At 43.1% G+C, this 25,157-nt stretch overlaps 1 protein-coding gene across 2 annotated transcripts in view; it reads right to left on the reverse strand.

Annotated features, from left to right (window-relative positions):
* ATP6V1G3 (ATPase H+ transporting V1 subunit G3) overlaps positions 1 to 25,157 on the reverse strand; it is a 79,457-nt gene that overhangs the window by 15,389 nt on the left and 38,911 nt on the right. For both annotated transcript variants that reach the window (XM_061161087.1, XM_061161089.1), the window contains 2 exons: positions 7,868 to 7,946; positions 4,965 to 5,197 (listed from right to left, as the gene is read on the reverse strand). In XM_061161087.1, the coding sequence (XP_061017070.1) occupies positions 4,965 to 5,046 (82 nt within the window). In that variant the 5' untranslated portion in view covers positions 5,047 to 5,197; positions 7,868 to 7,946. The remainder of the gene's footprint in view (positions 1 to 4,964; positions 5,198 to 7,867; positions 7,947 to 25,157) is intronic.

Below are 25,157 nucleotides of genomic sequence, written 5' to 3' on the forward strand. Positions count from 1 at the left end.
TAAAAGGAAGCATTTACAAGCTTACAAAACATGCAAAACAGGGCCATGAATTTCTACTGCAACATTTTTTGCATTATTAGTTAAGTAGAATTTGTGTCTCCCTGAATCAGAACACTCACTTGCATCATGAAAAAAATGATTAAGTCAAGATGCTTGTTGAAATAAATTTGGAATATCTGTATACTGGGAAAGCAAATAAGCAATTACAAAAAGACCCATGGCAGGCCATCCGAACAAGTCTACATTATTGTACTCACTGATGTGTTATCTAAGTAAGAAGGAGAAATATTTAAATTATTTAGTTTGCAAAAGTATCGTTCCTCTGGAGGAGGACATGGCAACCCACTCCAGTATTCTTGTCTGGAGAATCCCATGGACAGAGGAGCCTGGTGGGCTACTGTCTATGGGATCTCTAAGAGTCAGACACGACTGAGCAATCACACACTCGCAAAGTATAATTCAGTGGGACTTCATGGGACACGGACCTGCCCAACACCGTCCCTCCAGCCCGAGGCTCAGCCCACACTGTCTGCTTACCACCCCTACAGGTGTGTGCATCTCCGAGTCTGCAGTGCGTGTAAGCGAGAGAAACAGTGCTCTCATAAAACGTCAAGCTTAAAGTAAAAAGTCATATTCCAAAGACACAAGTCCTTGTTCCTCCTGTTGATAACAGTGCCTTGAATTTTTACTCTAACTCTGATCAAAGATGCAATTGAAATGAATAAATAAATGAATGAAATAAAGAACAGTGAAATACAAGAGAAGCTACCCAGGGTACCTCGGCATGCTTGTGAAGGGAGTATAATGCTCAGTTATAACTGAGCAAGAAAATGGCTTATCCAGTGAAAACGGTCCTCAGGGCCCATGCTCTTTGAGGAAGAAGACAGACACCCTCTATAAAGTTGACTGCAGGGACCTCCGTGGTGGTCCAGGGGCTAAGACTCTGCTCTCAGGGGCCCAGCTGCGATCCCTGGTCAGGGCGGTAGGGCCGACATGCTGCGACCCAGGCCCCCACGTGCTGCCGTGAATGTGGAAGGTCCCCTGTGCCACGGTCAGCCCCTGCTGCAGCCAAAGAAACAAGCAAATATTTGTTTAGAAAACTAAGTGCACAAACAGGGCTCTGTATCAGCCTAGAGCGGTGGGGTGGGAGGGAGGGTGAAAAGGAACGGGACATATGTGTACCTATGGCTGATTCATGTTGAGATTTGACAGAAAACCACAACCTTCTGTAAAGCAATTATCCTTCAATGAAAAAATAAGTAAATTAAAAAAAAATTGTGTGTGTGCAGAGTGCAGAGGTTATTGGTTGAAATAACATTTGTGAACATATTTTCCAAAATGGTTTTTAAGGTCAGAGTATTTACTATTACTGATTGATATTTGCTTGACTACTTCTGAACAAAGACTAAGGGGAAAAAAAAGTACACAAATACTTTAAGTGACTGGTAAACAAGATTAACATTTTGCATATGAAAAATACAGTATGGATTTTCCAGTACTGACTTCTGAGGGATGATTGCCCAAAGGCAGCATGTTTACTAGAGGAAAGGAAAAGAGGTTTGGCTTTTATCTTTATTATGAAATCTGAGGTTAGATCCTTTAGAGTGGTTCCCACCTCCAAACAAATTGAATGACTCATTAGGCTTCTCTAATGACATTGAAAAATGAGAAATAATTGATAAAAAACATTTGGATCCTATGAAGATATTCTTTTTTTTAAATTTTTCATTTGTAATTTTTTAAATTGAAGTATAGTTGATTTACAATGTTGTATTAATTTCTGCTGTATAGGAAAGTGATTCAGTTATATGCACATATACATTCTTTTTTAAAATATTCTTTTCCATTATAGTTTACTAGAGGGTGCTGAATATAGTTTTCTGTGCTACACTGTGGGACCTTATATTTTATTGACAATATAGTTTGTGCACTTTATTATTGTTTTGTTTCTTCCATAAGGGAAAGCAAAGGTGACATAATTATCACGTCTTAAATAAGCTGGTCTTCTGTCCTGGATATTTTAAATGTGGTTAGAAATCTGAATAAAAGATAAGTGACTGCTTTGTTTTCTATACAGTTGCTCTGCATTTATACCATTTTGCTATCATTGGCCATGTTTTTAAAAACTTTATTTTTAATTTAAATTTTTTAAAAAGAATTTTATTTTTAGTTCCCTGACCAAGGATGGAACCCATGCCCCCTGCACTGGAAGTGTGGCATCCTTCCCACACACCAGCAGGCCAGTCCTGGCTCGGTCTCCGGCAGAAACAGGAGTGGAGAGGGGTCCGGGCCGTCCTCACTTGCTCTCACCCTCCTTTCCTCTTCCAGCTCCTCCGCGGGGCTCTTTCTCTTTTTGTTGTGGGTGCCCACATGATTGAGTGCTCAGGAAGTCAATTTATCTTAAGAAAGGAAAATGATTTTACCTGTGGTCGAAAACCCCCTGGGGACTGAGAGGTGCCTGATGCTGCCTTCCTCTCTCCCTCCTCTCTCTGTCTCTCTGTCTCTGTCTTTCTCTGTCTCTGTCTCTCTCTGTCTCTGTCTCTCTCTCTGTCTCTGTCTCTCTCTGTCTCTGTCTCTCTGTCTCTGTCTCTCTCTCTCTCTGTCTCTCTGTCTCTGTCTCTCTGTCTCTCTCTCTGTCTCTTTCTGTCTCTCTCTGTCTCTCCCTCTCTCTCTCTCTCTCTGTCTCTGTCTCTGTCTGTCTCTGTCTCTGTCTCTCTGTCTCTCTCTCTGTCTCTCTCTCACTCTGTCTCTCTCTGTCTCTGTCTCTCTGTCTCTCTCTCACTCTGTCTCTCTCTGTCTCTGTCTCTCTGTTTCTCTGTCTCTCTCTGTCTCTGTCTCTCTCTGTCTCTCTGTCTCTGTTTCTCTGTCTCTCTCTGTCTCTGTCTCTCTGTCTCTCTCTGTCTCTCTGTCTCTGTCTCTGTCTCTCTGTCTCTGTCTCTGTCTCTCTCTGTCTCTCTGTCTATGTCTTTCTCTGTCTCTGTCTCTGTCTCTCTGTCTCTGTCTCTCTCTGTCTCTCTCTGTCTCTGTCTCTCTATCTCTGTCTCTCTGTCTCTCTATCTCTGTCTCTCTCTGTCTCTCTCTGTCTCTGTCTCTCTCTGTCTCTCTGTCTCTCTCTGTCTCTGTCTCTCTGTCTCTGTCTCTCTCTGTCTCTGTCTCTCTCTGTCTCTCTGTCTCTCTCTGTCTCTCTATCTCTGTCTCTCTGTCTCTCTATCTCTGTCTCTCTGTCTCTCTATCTCTGTCTCTCTCCCTCTCAGTGTCCTGTCCCTACCTTTCCTTCAGCATATTGAAGCAGGCCCCCCCCCCCATCACTTCATGTATAAGCAATGGTTTTAAGACACAATCCCAACCTGCAGGGCTTAGACTCTAACTGCCGCAGGGACAGGGCGTGTAACTGGAGGACGGTGATGACGGCTCTGTGACGGATTAAGTGGCCATGTGATAGGAAATGGAGGAGTGTGAAAAAGAGAGCTTGGCTCTGGGAACCTGAATGTGGGTCGGAGATCTTCAGTGTTGGTTCATTCATTATAAAAATCAAGAACATTTTGTACAGGGCAGTTGTTAAGATTGTGGCTGGGGACTCAGACCCCATCCAAATTCTGTCTTTAAGATTTTCCTCTGTGTGACCTTGGGCAACCGGCATGATTTCTCTAAGGGTCACGTTCCCCTTTCTGCAAAATAGGTTGGTGTGAGGAGTACACAAGATATGCTTTGATCATGGTGCCTGGATGAATATTTCTATTTTTAAAAAATACTATATGGCAAATTATGGACTCTCAGTTTCTACCTACAAGAAATGGAAATAATAGTAATATCTAATTCATATGGGTGTTGTGAATAGCAAAGAGAAGAGGAAGGAGATAGAGGTTTAATGAGGATATCCAACGTGTAATTAAGTAGATGAATGACTAAATAGCAAGAATGTTAGCAAATGAGAATTAAATGGGAATATTTTAAAGGATGTCTCAGTGGTAAAGACCCCACTTGACAATGCAGGAGATGCAAGAGACCCAGAGACCCAGTGCAGGTTTGATCCCTGGGTCAGGAAGTTCCCCCGGAAAAAGAAATGGCAACCCACTGCAGCGTTCTTGCCTGGAGAATCCCATGGACAGAGGAGTCGGCGGGTTACGGTCCATGGGGTCACAAAGAGTCAGATATGACTGAAGCGACTAAACAACAAACAAAAATTTTTGAACATTGGAAATGAAAAGCCATCCAGAGAGGGAGAAGAATGAGCCATGAGCTGTTACGATCACAATTTTACAGGAACAGAAACCGAAGCTTACAGAGGATAAGTCACTTGCGGAAATTCACTCCCTAATAAGTAGATTCAGTCTGGAAGTCATCCTTGTTTTATTTTACTTTTTTTTTCTTTTCTTCTTAGCCATGCCCCAGAACTCGTGAGATCTTAGTTTCCCAACCAAGACTGAGCCTCGGGACGGCCAGGGAGTTCCCGGTTGTCTGTCTCGGAGCCGTGGCACAGTACTGAGACTCTGAGCTGTCGCGCCAGGGAGGAAGCTCAGAGGCAAAGCTTGAGCCTCCGTGACTTCAGTGCCCTTAATCAGCTCACTTAGCTCGTGACCGGTCCTGAAGATCTGAGCTGAGGACTCCATCCCACTACAGTGATGGGACACAGACAAGTGGGTAGTTTCTGTGGACCAGCCAGCCTCTCCCAGGGAGTGTGGTGGGACGAGGATTTCATTGGCATCTCCCGCCACCCGAGATCTATGCACATCCTACTGGACTCCCCTCATCCCATTCTGTGACAGAGAAGGCCCGTGCTGAGTCGTGTCTGACTCTCTCTGACCCCGTGGACTGTAGCCCACCAGGCTCCTCTGTCCATGGGATTCTCCAGGCGAGAATACTGGAGTGGGTTGCTGTATCTTACTCCCAGGGATCTCCCCGACCCAGGGATCGAACCTGTCTCTCTTGCCCCGGACAAATCAGATGGAATGGAAAAGACTTACTCTTCTTGGCTTCCTCGAGTTTGTCCTTGGCCCTCTTCTCTGCCTGGAGGAGCTGGTGGATCCCCTGTGACTGGCTGGCCATGGCAGCGGCTCTAGGTCAGGCGGCTTCTGCGACTCTGGGAAGTGATGGCTCTGCTTGTCCTTAGAGAAACCAGCTCAGAGCTCACACTGTTGTGTCAACAGTGAGTTTCAAGCACAGCTGCTGCTTCCAAAGTGGCCTGAGGTGTGGGCTACTGGACTCCAAGGAGAGCCCAAGGGTGGAATCCAGAAAAACAAGTTAAAGGAAGCTGAGAACTTAGTTTTGTCAACTTTAGCTCTTTTCTGTGAATTAAGAACACTTTCAAGGGGTGCTATGTTCACTTACAAAGAGTGAATAAAATATCTGTAGGGAGATCAAAGCCCCTCTCCTTCCAAGGAATATTGACTTATTTATGGCATTTTTCTTCTAACTTACAAGATTTTTCTTTGTTCTTTGTCCCTGTGGTTCTAGTTTTAGGTCTTTTCCTTTATTTATTTCTAATGATTCAATTATCTGCTTGGGACAAACTCATCCTCCTTCCCCTCAATCCCCAGCAACCACAATCTGTTCTCTATGTCTGTTTCTATTTCATAGATAAGTTCATTGTGTCATATTTTAGATTCCATGTGTAAGTGATAACATATGGCGTTTGTCTTTCTCTTTCTGATTTATTCAGTGTGATAATCTCTAGGTCTATTCATGTTGTTGCAAATGGCATTATTTCATTCTTGGTTATGGCTGAGTAATATTCCATTGTATATATGTACCGCATTTTTTTATTCATTCCTCTGTTGATGGATTTAGGTTGCTTCTAGGTATTGGACATTGTACATAGTGCTTCTATAAACATAGGGGTGAATGTACCTTTTGAATTATAGTTTTGTCTGGATATATGTCCAGGAGTGGGATTGTTGGATCATATGGCAACTGCATTTTGTAGTAATGACAACTTCTTTTTCTTTAAGATTTTTTTTTTTTTTGATGTGGACCATTTTTAAAGTCTTCATTGAATTTGTTATTAGGTTGGTAAAGATGTAATCATGGTTTCAGACCGTGAATTTTAAATCATTATAACTAGGTTCAAATGCATCTTTCTTAATCAAAATCAACACATTAATACAATCAACACATTTTTGCCAATTAGAAATAAGATTGGTTTATTCCTGCAGCATAAAAATCCATGCTTTGGGATTCAACAGCCTCTTGGAAAGCATTTTCTGCCTCCTGCTGGTTGTGGAAGCCATTTTCCCTGCAAAAAGTTTTTGAGATATTTGAAGAACTGGTAGTCAGTTGCCAAAAGGTCAGGTAAATATGGTGAATGAGGCAAAACATCTTAGTCCAATTGTTCAACTTCTGAAGCATTGGTTGTGTGATGTGCAGTTGGGCATTGTTGAGGAGAAAAATTGGACCTTTTCTGTTGACCAATGCTGGCTGCAGGCGTTGCGGTTTTCGGTGCATTTCATGTGTTTGGTGAGCATCCTCCTTAGCTCTAATGGTTTTCCCAGGATTCAGAAAGCTGTGGTGGATCAGACTGGCGGCAGACCACCAAAAAGTGACCATGATCTCATATAAAATCCCACTTTTTGTCTCACATCCCAATCCGATCAAGAAATGGTTCATTGTTGTGTAGAATAAGAGAAGATGACTCTTCAAAATGACAATTTTTCTGATTTGCGGTCAGCTCTCGAGACACCCACTTAATGAGCTTTTGTGCCTTTATGATTTGCTCCAAATGCTAAATGACCGTAGAATGGTCTACGTTGAATTCTTGGGCAACATCTCGTATGGTTGTAAGAAGATCAGCTTCGACGATCCTCTTAACTGGTCACTGTCAACTTCCGATGGCCAGTTGCTAGCTCCTCATCTTCAAGGCTCTCATCTCTTTTGCAAAACTCCTTGAGCCACCACTGCACTGTATATTCTTTAGCAGTTCCTGGGCCAAACATGTTGCTGATGATGCGAGTTGTCTGTGCTGCTTTATGAACCATTTTGAACTTGAATAAGAAAATCGCTTGACTTTGCTTTTGCCTAACATCATTTTTATAGTCTAAAATAAATATAAAATAAGCAACAAGTAAAAGGTCATTGGCAAAAAAAAAAAAAAAAAAAACCAAAGTGAGATGTGTGCATTGAAATGAAATATAACCACACTTATTTAAGAAAGTATTCCAATATCAAATGGCAAAGTTCAACAATGCAAAACCGCAATTACTTTTGCACCAATCTCATACAATATAGCTTCTGTTTAATGTCTTGAGTTTTTGTCTGTGAGGCACGTGGGATCCTAGCTTTCTGACTGGGAGTCGAACCCACACCCCCTGCATTGGAAGGCTAAACCTTAACCACTGGACCACCATGGAAGTCTGTACAGTAATGACACTTTTTGATAGCTAGATCTTCAATCAGAACAGAGGAAAATCCATTCTTAGTTGCTGCTAGCACAATAACATTGTCAGGCAATTTCAAAATATCCATAATTTGCAGTGAACATATCAATTGCAGCAAACTGTAATCAATTTCCTTTAATATCTCACACATAATTTCAAATTTTATGACAGAAGTTTGCCTTCTATTTATTTAATTAATAGAGGAGTCTTTTCCAGGACTAAAAATACCCATGGGAGGTTGCACAACCCTTCTTAACAAAAGATGCAAAGTGCAATACTGGGAGAGGTGTCCACTCACACAGAAAAGGGCTTTAAGCGTACACCAAGTAGGGAGTTAGACTGATTCGGTCTTGTCTTCTCCTGACTCTCTCAGGGCCACCTTCCTAGTAATGAGGAGGATAGAAAATCCCACCCCTAAGCAGAGAAAAATCTCCTCTCAGCCAGGGCTCTGGGAGGGAAAAATATAACTATAGGGAAAAAAATCACTATAGGCCTACCTGTGGGAAGGCTGGAAAGTGTATTCCCAGGATCTTCTGTAGAGACGAGACCACACTGGGCTGGAGCTGACAATCTAAACTGCAAGACAAACGGCAAGGTCAAGCCCAGGGGAGGTGGGCAGTGCAGAAACGGGTGGGGCCAGGGGCCTGGGGCGGGGGCTTCTGAACTGTGTCGTAAGAGGAGGGGGTTGTTTCGATCACACTAAAGGGGCACTTGGGCTCCCCTGGTGGCTCAGATGATAAAGAACCTGCCCACAGTATGGAAGACCTGAATTCGATCCCTGGGTTGAGAAGATCCCCTGGAGAAGGGAATGGCTACCCACTCCAGCACTCTTGCCTGGAGAATTCCATGGACAGAGGAGCCTGGAAGACTACATTCCATGGAGTCACAAAGAGTCGGACATGACTGAGCAACTAACAGTTTCACTTTTTTCAAAAGATTACTTAACTTTTTAACTGAGTTAAGTCCCCTTTTTAAAACAAAGCTAATATTTTGACGATAATCATACGGAAAATTTTAGATAGGGAGTTTGGGATGTACATGTACATACTGCAATATTTTAAATGGGTAAGCAACGAGGTCCCTCTCTATAGCACAGGGAAATTTGCTCCATGTTGTGTGGTAGACTGGATGGGAGAGGAGTTTGGGGGAGAACGGATACATGTATGTACAGGGTTTAGCCCCTTTGCTGTCCACCTGAAACTATCACAACATTGTTAGTTGGCTATATTCCATTATAAAATCAGTTCAGTTCAGTTGCTCAGTCGTGCCTGACCCCTTGCGACTCCATGGACTGCAGCACGCCAGGCTTCCCTGTCCATCACCAAATCCCAGCACTTGCTCAAACTCATGTCCATTGAGTAGGCGATGCCATCCAACCATCTCATGCTCTGTCATCCCCTTCTCCTCCCGCTTTCAATCTTTCCCAGCATCAGGGTCTCTTCCAATGAGTCAGTTCTTCCCATCAGGTGGCCAGAGTATTGGAGTTTCAGCTTCAGCATCAGTCTTTCTAATGAATATCCAGGATTGATTTTCTTTAGCATTGACTTGTTTAATTTCCTTGCAGTCCAAGGGACTCTCAAGGGTCTTCTGCAACACCACAGTTCAAAAGAATCAATTCTTTGGCACTCATCTTTCTTTATAGTCCAACTCTCACATCCATACATGACTACTGGAAAAACCATAGCCTTGACTAGATGGACCTTTGTTGGCAAAGTGATGTCCCTGCTTTTTAATATGCTATCTAGGTTGGTCATAACTTTTCTTCCAAGGATCAAGTATCTTTTAATTTCATGGCTGCAGTCACCAACTGCAGTGCTTTTGGAGCCCCCCAAAATAAAGTCTGCACTGTTTCGATTGTTTCCCCATCTATTTGCCATGAAGTGATGGGACCAGATGCCATGATCTAGTTTTCTGAATGTTGAGTTTTATGACAGGTTTTTCACTCTCCTCTTTCACTTTCATCAAGAGGCTCTTTAGCTCTTCTCTGCTTTCTGCCATAAGGGTGGTGTCATCTGCTTATCTGAGGTTATTGATATTTCTCCTGGCAATCTTGATTCCAGCTTGTGCTTCTTAGAGCCCAGCCTTTCTCATGATGTACTCTGCATAGAACTTAAATAAGCACAGTGACCATATACAGCCTTGACATACTCCTTTCCCAATTTGGAACCAGTCCATTGTTCCATGTCCAGTTCTAACTGTTGGTTCTTGACCTGCATACAGATTTCTCAGGAGGCAGGTAGGGTGGTCTGGTATTCCCATCTCTTTAAGAATTTCCCACAGTTTGTTGTGATCCACATAATTAAAGGCTTTGGCATAGTCAATAAAGCAGAAGTAGATGTTTTTCTGTAACTCTCTTGCTTTTCCAGTTCCGTGCCCACTGCTGAGTTTTCCAAATTTGCTGGCATATTGAATGCAGGACTTTCACAACATCATCTTTTAGGATTTGAAATAGCCCAACTAGCATTCCATCACCTCCACTAGCTTTGTTCGCCGTGACGCTTCCTAAGGCCCACTTGATTTTGCATTCCAGGATGTCTATCTGGCTCTAGGTGAGTGATCACACCATTGTGGTTATCTGGGTCATGATCTTTTTTGTACAGTTCTGTGTATTTTTGCCACCTCTTCTTAATATCTTCTGCTTCTGTTAGTTCCATGCTGTTTCTGTCCTTTATTGTGCCCATCTTTGCTTGAAATGTTCCCTTGGTATCTCTAATTTTCTTGAAGAGATCTCTAGTCTTTCCCATTCTGCTGTTTTCCTCTATTTTTTGCATTGATCACTGAGGAAGGCATTCTTATCTCTCCTTGCTATTCTTCAGAACTCTGGATTTAGATGGGTATATCTTTCCTTTTCTCGTTTGACTTTAGCTTCTCTTCTTTTCTCAACTATTTGTAAGGCCTCTTCAGACAACCAGTTTGCCTTTTTGCATTTCTTTTTCTCGGGGATGGTCTTGACCACCACCTCCTGTAAAATGTCACGAACCTCCATCCATAGCTCTTCAGGCACTCTGTCTATCAGATCTAATCCCTTGAATCTATTTGTCACTTACACTGTATAATCGTAAAGGATTCGATTTAGGTCTTACCTGAATGGTCTAGTGGTTTTCCCTACTTTCTTCAGTTTAAATCTGAATTTGGCAATAAGGAGTTCATGATCTGAGCCACAGTCAGTTCCCGGTCTTGTTTTTGCTGACTGTATAGAGCTTCTCCATCTTTGGCTGCAAAGAATGTAATCAGTCTGATTTTGGTAGTGACTATCTGGTGATGTCCATCTGTAGAGTTGTCTTGTGTTATTGGAAAAGGGTTTTGCTATGATCAGTTCTTTCTCTTCATAAAACTCTGTTAGACTTTGTCCTGCTTAATTTTGTACTCCAAGGCCAAACTTGTCTGTTACTCCAGATATCTCTTGACTTCCTATTTTTGCATTCCAGTCCCCTATGATGAAAAAGACATCTCTTTTTGGTGTTAGTTCTAGAAGGTCTTGTAGGTCTTCACAGAATCTTTCAACTTCAGCTTCTTCAGCATTACTGGTCAGGGCAAAGACTTGGATACTGTGACACTGAATGGTTTGCCTTGGAAATGAACAGAGATCATTCTGTCATTTTTGAGATTGCACCCAAGTACTGCATTTTGGACTCTTTCGTTGACTATGATGGCTACTCCATTTCTTCTAAGGGATTCTTGCTCACAGAACCATATATAATGGTCATCTGAGTTAAATTCACCCATTCCAGTCCACTTTAGTTCACTGATTCCTAAAATGTCAGTGTTCACTCTTGCCATCTCCTGTGTGACCACTTCCAATTTGCCTTGATTCATGGACCTAACATTCCAGGTTCCTATGCAGTATTGCCCTGTACAGCATTGGACTTTACTTCCATCACCAGTCACATCCACAACAGGGTGTTGTTTTTGCTTTGGCTCCATCCCTTCATTTTTTCTGGAGTTAGTTCTCCACTGATCTCCAGTAGCATATTGGGCACCTACTGACTGGAGAGTTGATCTTTCAGTATCCTATCTTTTTGCCTTTTCATACTGTTCATGGGGTTCTCAAGGAAAGAATGCTGAAGTGGTTTGCCATCCCCTTCTCCAGTGGACCATATTTTGTCAGAAGTCTCTACCATGATCCGTCCATCTTGGGTGGCCTTAAAACTATCACAGCACTGTTAATTGGCTATTTTCTGTTATAAAACAAAAAGTTTAAAAATTTTTATATGTTAATAATCCAGGTTTTGAGTTTGTTTTTCAAATATTTTGTACTGTGTAGGTGCTAATTGACAAGAACTTTTTTCTCTGTTTGCTAACAAAGTACCAACAAAACTGGGTCTGATACTTCACAACTACAATGCATGTTTCCATACGTTCACCCATTTGGTTCTCACAGTAGCCCTGGGAATAGGTATTGTTGTCACATGACATATTGATTTCATCAACAAAGAGATTAGAGTGTGTGTAAAATAAGCAAGACTAGTCTCAGGAAACTGTCTCAGAAAACCTGAGAGGCAGCCCCAAGGTCAGGGGCTCCAGAGTGAAAGAACTGAGCTGATCTCAGGGTCAAGCCAGTCTTTCCCTCTCCCCAACCCAAATCATCTCTCTTCCCAGAAATATTTCTTTTTCCTTCCATATTTCTCTTTTGCTCATGAAAAAGATGAACAGGGAAAACAAGCAATATCAATTGGCCTTTCCCTCTGCATAAAATGCAGTTAAAATATGGATCAAATAAAATGCTAGGTGATCAACTGAAAAATCAAAGCAAAGTGAGATTTGGTTTAACTTAGGTCTCCTCGATTACTGAAAATTCCTTCTCAGAAATGCTTGTTTTAGGCAAATACAATTCTGTAAAGATTTTTTTTTTTTTTTTTGATGTAGACCATTTTTAGTCTTTATTGAAATTGCTACAATATCGCTGCTGTTGTTTATGTTTTGGTTTTTTGGTTGGGAGACCTGTGGGATCATAGCTCGCTGAACAGGGATCAAACTTGCACCCTCTGCTTCAGAAGGAGAAATCTTAACCCTGGACCACCAGGGAAGTCCCTAGACTTCTTCCTATTCTACTTATTTGGAATCACTTGTTTTCATCTTCCTGTTAAATCTGTTCCTATTTTATCTTTTTCTTTTATATTTAGAAATTAAACAAAATAATGCAATTTTCTTTAATTTGAGTGGTCTGAACCATTTTTGGTTTCTGTGTTAATGCTGATGATTTTTACATGTAACCATGTAAGCCACACAATTTACTGATACGATTGTGTGCTATTATATATATTATATAATTTTTATTTATTATTTTCAACAATAAATTGAATATTTAAGTTATGTATTTTTATACAAATTCCAAAGAGTAGGTGAGATTTCAATTCTCAGATGAGGTAGAGAAATAACATGTGTCACGCATTGTAACTTTGTAAAAAGGAAGTATAAGAATCAGCATAGTATAGATTTAGGTCTTTGTTCTTTGATTCTCTTTTCTAAATACTTTCATATTTTTTTTTCATTAGTGAGAAATGAAAACAATTACCAAAATATAGCAAAATCTTACAAAGAAAATCTGTGCTTTTTGGAAGTATCTCACTGTTGAAGGATTATAGTCAATACCTCTTGGTTCTCCTTGTACTTAACTTGAGAGCAGTGTGACACTGAAGGTTTTGAATAGCTATAATTATACATTTAGCAAGCGTTTAGTCTATAATTTTTGGTTTTTCTTGCTTGAAGTTTCATTTTTGCTCAGACTTCCTCTTCTTGTCTGTCCCATCACCTCCCCTGCATATTTCTGCTAACTGTGTGATCCTTCCTCCTTCTGCCCATGTAGGTTTAGTCCTTGAGTCTGAGCAAGAATGAAAAGTAGATGGATTCCTGGTTTCCTGAAGGCCTGGAGCTTCCAAGTGCTTGAAAACTGTGAACTGCAATTTTTAGGCAAAAGGCTAAGGCTTGGTCTGGAGCACAGAATGATTATTCCCATCACGTCTTCCTGATAGCTGAGCAATGGCACATAAAACAAGTATGAGTCCAAGGTGACCGTCTTCTCCTTGTGCACGCACTGCTAGGCAGGGAAGCTGCCCTCCCGCCTCCTGTCCCCTCCTCGGACCCTCTTCTTCCTCCCCCTCTCTCACCCCACTGCTGATCAACCCTTCCACCCCAGAAACATCCCTCCATGTCTTGATTCAGCCTTTCCCTTCTGGTGGGATGAATTGAGAGAGCAGCATTGATCTCTATACTACCATGTGCAAAATCAGGCTTCCCTGGTGGCTCAGCTGGTAAAGAATCGGCCTGCCACGTGGGAGACCTAGATTCAATCCCTGGGTCGGGAAGATCCCCTGGAGGAGGTCATGGCAACCCACTCCAGTATTCTTGCCTGGAGAATCCCATGGACAGAGGAGCCCGGTGGGCTAGTCTGTGGGGTCGTAAAGAGTTGGACACGGCTGAGCGGCGAGGCACTGCACAACACATGTGTAAACTGGATCCTAATGGAAGCTACTGCGTAACCGAAGGGGCTCAGTCAGTGCTCTGTGATGACCCAGAGAGATGGGATGGGGGAGGGGAGGGAGGCTCAAGAGGGAGGGGACAGATGTACACTTATGGCTGATTTCGTGTTGCCTACAGCAGAAACCGACGCGGCGGACACGAGTTTGGGCAAGCTCCGGGAGTTGGTGACGGACAGGGAAGCCTGGCGTGCTGCAGCCCATGGGGTCGCAAAGAGTCGGACACGACTGAGCGACTTAACTGACAGCAGAAACCAACACAATGTCGTGAAGCAATTATCCTCCAATTTAAAAAAAAAAAAAAAAGGCCCTTCCTTTTGCCTGGAAGAGCTTTCTTGTATTTGTCTGGAAAACAAGGCCTTTGAAGCCCATTTCCAATGTCAGCTTGAAGGAACCAAACTTGTTGGGTCCTCCAAGACCCCAGTGATCCCTGTTCCGCCTTATAAGACTTTGCACTGACCTGTCAGAGGACATTTGTCAAGCTTCACTTGCCCTTTTTTACTCTCTCTCTCTCTATACGTATATACTTTTTTTTACACTGACACTTTTCAGCTGAAGTACAACAAATAACCCTATTTCCTGTGAAAAGCTTGCGGAGCTGTCACCTCGGGTCTTTGTGTGTCTTTGACAGTATTTAATGGTGTCCCCATCCCCAGTGACATTCTGTAGACAATCTCATGGTTCTAGTCTAAGGAACTTGACCTGAGGTTGACATGTAGTCCTCTACCATGCCCTCAGCTCCCTGTTCTGAAGGCTCCCCATTCTCCCTGAAGAGTCTGTGTGTTAATTCAAAAGGAGGGAGGAGCCAGCCCCCAATACGCCAGGTTGCTTTGAAGGTAGGCATGGGCGTGTCTGGCTATTCCTCCTGGCTGAATCACCTGAAAGCCACCCTCCACCGGAAGGATGCCCCAAATCCTTCCACTTCTCTGGTTCCTCCCATTTCCTTGTAAGTTTTGGAGTTTCCCAGGATTCAGTTTTTGGACCATTTCCCTTTTTTATCTACATTCCCTCCCGGGGTGATTTCATTCTGGCTCACAGGTTTAAACGCCATCTACATGCTGATGACTCACACACGAAATCTGTACTTTGCACCCCCATCCTGAACACCAACAGCATCACATTCCCTTGGCTGTTTAAAAGGCAGCTTGCCTTTCACAAGTCCTAATCTGAGTTCCTGGACCCTGGGGAACCTGCTTCTCCTATATTTCCCCCTGTTGAAGAAAATGGTTGTTTCGCTCACATATTTCATCAAGACAAAGTCATTCTTTCTTTCTTTACCCAGATCAAGATCTCCAGCAAATCTGTTGACTTTTTTTTTTTCAAAATAAATTCAGAATCTGATTTCTCACCAGCTCCTTAATAGCACTCTAATTAAAACCACCATCATCTCTTGAGTAGTAGATTGGCCTTATTCTATGAACTGCTCTTCTTTATTTAAAAAAATTATTTATGTATTTATTTGGCTGTATCAGGTCTTAGTTGTGGCACGTGGGGTGGCTGCATGCACAGTCTCTAGTTGCCGTGCATGGACTCAGTAGTTATGGCCCATGAGCTTAGTTGTTCCCTGGCATGTGGGATCTTAGTTCCCCAACCAGAGATTGAATCTGCATCCTCTAAATTGCAAGGAGGATTGGTCATAGGACTGGTCAAGGACTGGTCATAATCACTGGACCAACTGGAGAGTCCCTACTGACTACTCTTCTCTTCCTGTTTTGGCTCCACTTAAATCTGTTTTCTCTGACTGTGTGGATCACAATAAACTGTGGAAAATTCTGAAAGAGAAGGGAATACCAGACCTCCTGACCTGCCTCTTGAGAAACCTATATGCAGGTCAGGAAGCAACAGTTAGAACTGGACATGGAACAACAGACTGGTTCCAAATAGGAAAAGGAGTACGTCAAGGCTGTATATTGTCACCCTGCTTATTTAACTTATATACAGAGTACATCATGAGAAACGCTGGGCTGGAAGAAGCACAAGCTGGAGTCAAGATTGCTGGGAGAAATATCAATAACCTCAGATATGCAGATGACACGACGCTTATGGCAGAAAGTGAAGAGGAACTAAAAAGCCTCTTGTTGAAAGTGAAAGAGGAGAGTGAAAAAGTTGGCTTAAAGCTCAGCATTCAGAAAACTAAGATCATGGCATCTGGTCCCATCACCTCATGGGAAATAGATGGGGAGACAGTGGAAACAGTGTCAGACTTTATTTTGGGGGGCTCCAAAATCACTGCAGATGATGATTGCAGCCATGAAATTAAAAGACACTTACTCCTTGGAAGGAAAGTTATGTCCAACCTAGAGAGCATATTAAAAAGCAGAGACATTACTTTGCCAACAAAGGTCCGTCTAGTCAAGGCTATGTTTTTTCCAGTGGTTATGTATGGATGTGAGAGTTGGGCTGTGAAGAAAGCTGAGTGCCGAAGAAATGATGAATTTGAACTGTGGTGTTGGAGAAGACTCTTGAGAGTCCCTTGGACTGCAAGGAAATCCAACCAGTCCATCCTAAAGGGAATCAGTCCTGAATATTCATTGGAAGGACTGATGCAAAAGCTGAAGCTCCAATACTTTGGCCACCTGATGCGAAGAACTGACTCATTGGAACAGACCTTGATGCTGGGAAAGATTGAGGGCAAGAGGAGAAGGGGGTGACAGAGGATAAGATGGTTGGATGGCATCACTGACTCAATGGAAATGAGTTTGAGCAAACGCCAGGAGACAGTGAAAGGGAAGCCTGGTGTGCTGGGTCACAAACAGTTAGATATGATTTAGCAACTGAACAACAAAAAACCACTTTGGAGCTTTAAGAAGACCTTCTGCGTTGGGAACTCACACAAAGAAAGAAGGGTCCATTGGAAGAAGAGCCTGGGGCAGAGAGAGCTGCACACCCAGCAGAAGGAAATGGGCAGATGCAGGGGATGGAGTGGGGGGAGGGGGATGGGGGGAAGGATAGGGAGGAACCAGGAAGGAGGGGGAGGGGCCGGGTGGGGGGGAGGAGGAGGGAGAGGACACCTGATAACGTGCAGTGGAGCTGAGCACGTTGGGGGCTGGGAACATCTGCATGAAGTAGGTTCCTATTCTTGTAAATGGTGGGTGGCACTTACAACTCAGCTGTGGGCATGCTGAGGCTTCTGAAGTCCAGACAGACATAGAGTACTTGTATTGTTATCTAGAACTGACACATATACATATAAATTAGATCCAGTAACCCAAAGGAAATGTTCTTCATTTTCCAAGGTTCATCATTTGACACTGTTATTGATTGACGTCAAACATCAAAAGAAAAACAAAATGCCCAGACTCTAGAACTGTCTTGAACAAAATGGGAGCCACTTGCTATACCCACGCACAGAGATCACGTGTATGATTGGCTTGTCTACAAGCAGATGTGCTATATATGCGAATTCCTACTGGACTTTGTGGTGTGCATAAAAGAATGGAAACATATCTCTTTTTAAAATTAATTGCATGTTGAAATAATATTAGGTGGGCCAAAAGAGTTCATAAAACACAAACAAACTTTCTGGCCAATCCAATATTTTGGATGTGCTGGGTGAAATACAATGTGTGAGAATTCATATAAGGGCACTTGACTATTTTTGATGTGACTACTAGAAAATTTAGAATTACGGACGTGGCTCGTGTTGCACTTGTATTGGGTGGTGCTGCTTTTGAACCCAGTTCTGCCACTTACATGCTGCGCATCCTTGGGAAAGTTAGTTAACTTCTCCGTACCTTCAATTCCTCAACTATAAAGTAGCTGAGTTGTGAAGATAAAATGATTTGATGTTTGAAAAGCACTTAGAAAAATATCTGGGACCTAGAAGATTGAGCTATGATCCATCTATCTGTCTCCTATAACAGATACCATTGTATGTAGGTACAGCACCGGAGTGAAATGCAAAAGCATTCGTATTACCGAGTGCTTCTATTACAGTTTTTTCTTCTCTTCCTTCTTTCCTTTCCTCCCTCCCTCCTTACACCCTTTCTTTCAGTAAAAGAGTTTGAGCTCCAGTTGCAAATCTCAGGTGAACCTACAGAAAATGGTGGTGGTGTTCAGTTGCTCAGCTGTGTCCAACTCTTTGTGACCCTATGGGTTGCAGCACACTGGTCTCCCTGTCCTTCACCATCTCCTGGAGCTTGCTCACACTCATGTTCATTCAGTAGGTGATGCCGTCCAACCACCTCATCCTCTGTGGTCCCCTTCTCCTCCCGCCCTCAGTCTTCCCCAGCATCAGGGTCTTTTCCAGTGAGTCAGTTCTTCGCATCAGGTAACCACAGTATTGGAGCTTCAGCTTCAGCATCAGTCCTTCCAATGAACACTCAGGGTTGATTTTCTTTAGGACTGACTGGCTTGATCTCTTTGTATTCAACCATTTTCTGTGGGTTCAGTATGAAAAGACCAAAAGATATGACACTGACCCCACAGAGAATGGTTGCCTAGAAATGCATTTCTGTATTTCCAGCCAAGCAGTTGAACAGCAGCATACTTTTGTTGAGGCTATGGAGACATCGGAATTGTTTTGGTGATGGCTGTGATAATGACATTTCAACTATTTTTCAATATTGTTTCACAGTCTTTTAAAAACGTGAACTCCAACAACCGCTTTCTTGTTTTATAACTGCAACGACAGCAAACACACGTCAGGGCCTCACAGGTAGGGCATGCATCGTAGCATAAACAGACAAATGCTTTTTGGTTGTTTACTGTCCATAAAAATAAAACTACAGTGGGATTAGTGAGTTGTTTAATTAGAATCTGCAACTTATTCATGTGTGTGTTTTCTTTTGCTAGTTTCTTCCCCTAAACTACTTTTAATTTGCTTAGAAGTGAGCCTAAAAGCTATAACATGTGGACACTTCTAAGGACGGAAAATCCGAAAGCTCTGGTTGGATTGGAGGAGGGTGATTAAAAGGAAGAGGGGAAATGGAAAGATTGCAGTTGGTGTAATTCAAGGGACTTGATCGGACATCAAGAATATGACATGTCACTCAAGAATTGCCTGCACACATAGAAATCAACCCCCCACACCCTGGGATATATAAACAGGAGTAGACTCACAGGAGGGCTTCTCTTTTATGTGATATGTATCATTGCTCCAGTGTTTTTTAGTGGGGACTGATTCTAATTTTTGGCTCCATGCTTTAAAATGAATGTAATGGATATATAGAGAAAAACAGCAACAATGATGAAAGGATTAGCAAATGAAATACCTGAAAACAAAGCATTTTAGCACAGAGTTTTTAACGCTTTAGAGTGAAAGCCCACAGAGTTTTTAAACCAGGAGAAGGATGAGGGGCATTTTACAAAAATTGGAAATGACAAGACCGAGGCCAAGAGTCTAACAGGTGAGCGTGGACATTGTCCTGTGACTGTCTCAGGGCATCCTTGCCAGAGAATCCAACAGAGCTCTTTCAGCCTTGGGCTTCTTTTTTATTAAAAAAATTTTTTTTGGCCACACTGTGCAGAAGGCAGGATCTTAGCTTCCTGACCGGGGATCGAACCTGCCCTCCTGCACTGGGAGCACAGAGTCTTAGCCACTGGACTGCCGGAGGAGTCCCACCCTGTGCTTCTTAATTCGTCTCACGTGTTTGCCATTTCGGGGGAAGCAGGGCTCAGATCTCCTCATCCCCTGTACCTCTCTCTAACACGTGCTTGGCCCGCTGTGTGGCAGTTTTTCACTTTTGTGTAGGTCTCTACAGACCTCTAAGCACAGGAACTCAGGTCTTCTTGGCCCATTTCCCCAGAACCTGTTGATGTCTTTGGCACATAGCAGTAGACACTGACATATCTCTTGCCTAAGTGCATGAATAAGCACAGGAATGCTTAATTTTCTTGAAAGGCTAATTTAGAATAACTCGAGGTAATTAGTTTATTGCCATTAGGACCATTATAAATAATTCCTTAATAATTGATTTCAAGACTAAGGGTGAGATGAGTTGATGGTGTGTTGCTACAGGAGTTTTAGAATCAAACAGCTTTTTTTCTAGGTTGGGCAAGTTGTTTAACTTTTCTGGGACTCATCTTCTTATCTGTGAAATGAGGACAGTATGACCCAACGCCCTGTAAGGCAATTGTGAGTTTATAATTGAAATGCAATGATGTGTAAAAAGGAGTTAAGTGTCTTTCATAATGTAAGCACTTCATTCATTCATTCAGCAAGTATCTATTACTACATGATAGACACTGTTCCACATGTTAAGAATATTATAGGTGGGGACTTCCCTGGTGATCCAGTTGTTAAGACTCTGAGCTTCCACTGCAAGGAGGCATGGGTTCCATCCCCAGGAGGCCGGTACTGGGGCTGCTGTGAAGAACAGTAAACCTCACCTAATGCAGGATGTTAGTAATGTGGATGACCCTATCCACCTGTGATGTGCAGTTGAAGGATTCATGAGAACAGCTTGGTCTCAAGACTGACTTGCAGATCTGGGTCCCTGCTTTAGAATTCTCCCTGTTGACCCTCAGCTTCCAGCGTTGAAAAGCTCACCTGAGTCCAAAAACCTTCCAACTATTCTGCCTGAGATTACTTGCATTAGATCTGGCAATGAAACACTCAGAAAAATTTCCCTTAGCCCTGCCTGTCATCTATTATGACTTATGAGAATTCAGATTTACCAAAGAAAGTTAAATATTGTTGAAAGGAAAGCAGACTTCTGTACTGGCATGTGCATTAAAGGTTTCGTTTTCACAACCCCAGTTCCTTCGCAACTGCTTGCTGAGTCTGTTGCCAGAAGGGACCTCAATTTCTTTTTCCTCTTCTTTGTGTTCACTGAGATTGCAGTAAGGATGAGGAGAACACAGAAACACTTGATACCTCTCATCACTCAGTCTAGAAAAGTCAGTGAGCTCCAATTCAAAGGCCAAATCCCCAAAGAAATTGGAGCATGCCCTAAACCAGCAAGTCAGAAAAGGTAGCAAATCCAAAGCCAAGGTGATTATCCTCTTAGTTAATTTGGATATCCCTCTGTGATCTCTTATTCAGATTAGTCCATCTGGAAGGATATTTCTGAGAGTATCTTGTCTGGCAGAGACTCTCCATTCTTAATTTAGGGAAAAGAAACGTTGGAGAAAGAAATGATCACTGTTAGAGAAAAGAGAGAGGGTTTGCTTTAAAAAATATATATTATCAAATGCAGAGGCTGATATTTTGGGTCAATGAGAGCAGTTGATCCCTTCGGTAGCCTATTGAAGTCTACACGAAGTGGTAGAAATGATTTTACTTTGTGAGAGAGATCTGTGTCTGTACGGGTTAATTTCATTGCATGTGTGAGAGATGGTTACCAGGGATCCAGATGACAAATAGTAATAGTGATTTTTAAATTAAATTAAATTTGCCTTTTTAGTATCTTGGCTTCGCAGGGTCTTCGTTGTGGCTCGTGGGCTTCCTCTGGGGTGCTGTGCGTGGGGACATCTCTCGTTGCGGCTCGCGGGCCTTCTCATGCTGCCGGGCACAGGTGTTAGGGCGCTCAGTCTCTCTAGTTGCAGCCTGTGGGCTAGTTCCCCCAAGGCGTGTGGGATCTTAACTCCCTGATCAGGGATCAAACCTGTGTCCCCTGCATTGGAAGGCGAATTCTTAACCACTGGATCACCAGGGAAGTCCCAGAGTGATTTTTTTTTTTCGCCTCTTCTCTAAGGATCCAACCAGTTCCATTTTCTGTCTCTTATTTCTCCTTCTCCCCTCTCTCTCCCTCCTCTTCCCCCTCCCTGTCTTGCTCCCTGCAGTCTTCCTCCTCCTCCTTTTCTGAGGGGTTCTGTTCCAGGCTGGGAGTGATCCCAGGGGGTGCCCTTGGGCTTGGCTTGTGAACAACAACAGAGACGGTTCTTTGTCACCCAAGAAGGTCAGGTTGATTCTAGAACCAGTTGGGTGTCTGATTCCACCCTGAGTTGACCTTAATCATTCCCAGGAAGTTCTGCTTCTGCTGAAGAGTGGCCTACCCTTGACAATTCTCATCTGAATTCTTAGGCAGGACAGCATTTCTGTCTCAAGAACATGCAGCCCCGAGGTGTGTTTCTTGGGTTCCGGACATGCTACCATTATGGCTGGTTCCTGATGGAGGAACAGACGGCCAGGCCCCTGGAAGGCACAGAGGGAGGAAGTGACTGCCGGGCTGCCGGTCTCTGCCGGGAGCTGTGTGGAGCCCCAACTCCTGGAAGCTTCACAGCAACTGGGTTAGGTGATGAGAACCCCATTTTTCGTTAAGGGAATTAGTGTTCAAATACTTAATTTTCTAAAGGTTGAGTAGTTAAAATGGCCCTAGGGGACTCTGGACACAGGCTACCTGAGTCAGTTGCTAAGTCGTGTCTGACTCTGGGATCCCATGGACTGTAGCCCGCCAGGCTCCTCTGTCCGTGGAATTCTTCAGGCATGAACACTGGAGTGGGTTGCCATTTCCTTCTCCAGGTGATCTTCCCGACCCAGGGGTTGTACCCAGGTCTCCTGCATTGCAGGCAGATTCTTTACCGTCTGAACCATCAATGGTTACCCACTCCAGTATTCTTGGGGCTTCACTGGTGCCTCAGTGGGTAAAGACTGCCTGCATTACAGGAGACTGGGGTTTGATCCCTGGGTTGGGAAGATCCCCTGGAGAAGGAAACAGCAACCACTCCAGTGTTCATGCCTGGAGAACTCCACGGACAGAGGAGCCTGGCGGGCTACAGTCCATGGGATCCCAGAGTCAGAAACAACTTAGCAACTGACTCAGGTAGCCTGTGTCCAGATTCCCCTAGGGCCATTTTAACTACTCAACATTTAGAAAATTAAGTATTTGAACACTAATTCCCTTAACGAAAAATGGGGTTCTCATCACTTAACCCAGTTGCTGTGAAGCTTCCAGGAGTTGGGGCTCCACACAGCTCCCGGCAGAGACCGGCAGCCCTGCAGTCATTTCCTCCCTCTGTGCCTTCCAGGGGCCTGGCCGTCTGCTCATTCATATAGCTAAATCACTTTTAGAAACACAGCGTTGTAAAGCAACTATACTCCAATGAAAATTAATTAAAACAACAACAACAAAAAAAGAAGAAGCCAAATCCCCCCCAGAAACATGCAGAGATGCTCTGGGTGTGGTTGCCTGTGTTAATGGTATTTCCGGCTTCCTGTCATCTTAAGAAAAAGGAAGTTCACGAGTGTGTGTGTGTGTGTGTGTGTGTGTGTGCACGCGCCGGCGTGTGAGTTTCTCATTGGTGTGTGAATTTTCCCATGTGTTTCCGGGTGAGGCTGGCTGCAGGGTGGAGACCGCAGAGAGTCCAGTCCCTGTGGCACATCTGTCCACCCTGGAGTCAGCCGGGTGCCCAGGGTCCCTCTCCATTTCCCTGGGTCTGGGAATGATTCCTTTTAATTACCTCTTTGGTTTGACTCTCATGTTTCTGGGCCACTACATCTGCTTTTTATTTTCTCTCAATTACATAAGCAATATATATTCAATGAAGAAAACTTGGAAAATATAGATTACAGGAAAAATCACACTGGCTCTGTCGCCCTGCAGGAACTATTCACATTTGGTCGTGTATCCTGCCAGGCATTTAGTTTTACAAAAATGTGATGATACCCTACCTATCACTTTATTTTTTTCATTTGCCACACTCCGCAGCGTGTAGTATCTTAGTTCCCGGGCCAGGGATCAAACCCCCGACCCTTGCATTGGCAGGTGGATTCTTAACCACTGGGCCACCAGGGAAATCCCTGTGCTGATTTTATGTGGCAAACCCTCATATGCTTTGGACGCTTCAGCATCTCACCCGGGGGATTCTCCACCCTCCTGCAGACCCATCCATCAACTTTAGGATATGCTTTCTTCTGATGATTCCCTCACATCTGGTTTTGACTCTCTGATCCTTCCATTAAATCACTTCTTGGCTTACACATTCAAATCCCTTTCTGTAATCACCTGCTAAAACCTCGACTGCAAAAAAAAAAAAAGAAATCAATTATATTGCTTCTATTCCACATGAAATGTTGCTGGAGAAAAATATGTACCTGAGCTGACTCCTGAAGTTGCCATTCCTCACACATTGCATCCCTCTAATAAATAAAACGTGCTCTTTCTTTGTGCCTCCGAGTGCCCCCTTGCTCAGAAATCGCTTTCCTGAGTTGTCTTCTGTGGTTTATTCCTTTACTGTCAGAAATTCCTACCCTTAAATGTCAGATCTAAACTCAGAGAAAACTATCACCGGCCGCCTTGCACTGAACTGAAGTGACTGAATCATTTGTTTGTCTTTATTAGCTTGGAGGCTCCCTGAAGATGAGAAACGTATCTAGGGACTTCTCCGGTGGCCCAGTGGCCAGGGCGCCACATTTCCACTGCAGGAGGTGTGGGCTTGCTCCCTGGTTGGGGTGCTAAGATCCCACAGGCCCCGTGGTGCAGCCCTCAAAAGAACCATTCCCAGTGGAGTTTTGTCACATAGTAAATGCTCAATAAATGTCTGCTAACTGTAAGAATAAATACATGAAAAAAATCTGCCTTTCTTTCCAGTTACAAAGGGCTTCTACCTACATGATCTTATTTGATTCTTTTTACAAATCTCTGCAATATTTGTTGGTGACAGCATTTTGGTCCTTTTATGTCTATTTTGAGTGGGACTTGGCCAGTTCATACCTCTCGCAGGGGGAAAAGCAGAAGCTTGGTGTGACTCTTGCTCTGACTTACTTCTCACACGTTCCCATCAAGTAGTCCTAACAGCAGAAGAAGCTGTCAGCCCTGGACACTATGGGAGCAGAATGTACCTGGACACATCCTGCTAAAGTCTGACATGTCTATGAAGTCTCTAAAACTTGTTTGTCTTAAAATTACCCTAAAACTTGCATGAATTTAGTGTATTACTTCAATATTATCTTTGAATAACTGACCACTTTTTTATTTTTTAATTTTTACCTTACATTGGAATATAGTTTATTTATAATGTTGTGTGAATTTCAGGTGTACAAAATGATTCAGTTATCCATATACATGTACCTATTCTTTTTCAGATTCTCTTCCTATATAAGTTATTACGGACTGTTGAGTAGGGTTTTCTGGGCTGTACAGTAAGTCTTTTTTGGGTTATCTATTTTATACATAGTGATGTGTATCTGTTAATCCCAAATGCCTAATTTAATCCTCCCCCCAAGTTTCTTCTTTGATAGCCATGTTTGTTTTCTATGTCTGTGTGTCTGTTTCTATTTTGTAAATAAGTTTGTTTTTTTATCATTTTTTAAGATTCCACATAGTGATATCATATGGTATTTGTCTTTCTCTTCCTGACTTATTTCATTTAGTATGATAATCTCCAGGACCATCCATGTTGCTGCAAATGGCGCTATTTCACTCTTTGT

This window comes from Dama dama, chromosome 14 (genome assembly GCF_033118175.1).
Source record: "Dama dama isolate Ldn47 chromosome 14, ASM3311817v1, whole genome shotgun sequence".
Taxonomy (NCBI): domain Eukaryota; kingdom Metazoa; phylum Chordata; class Mammalia; order Artiodactyla; family Cervidae; genus Dama; species Dama dama.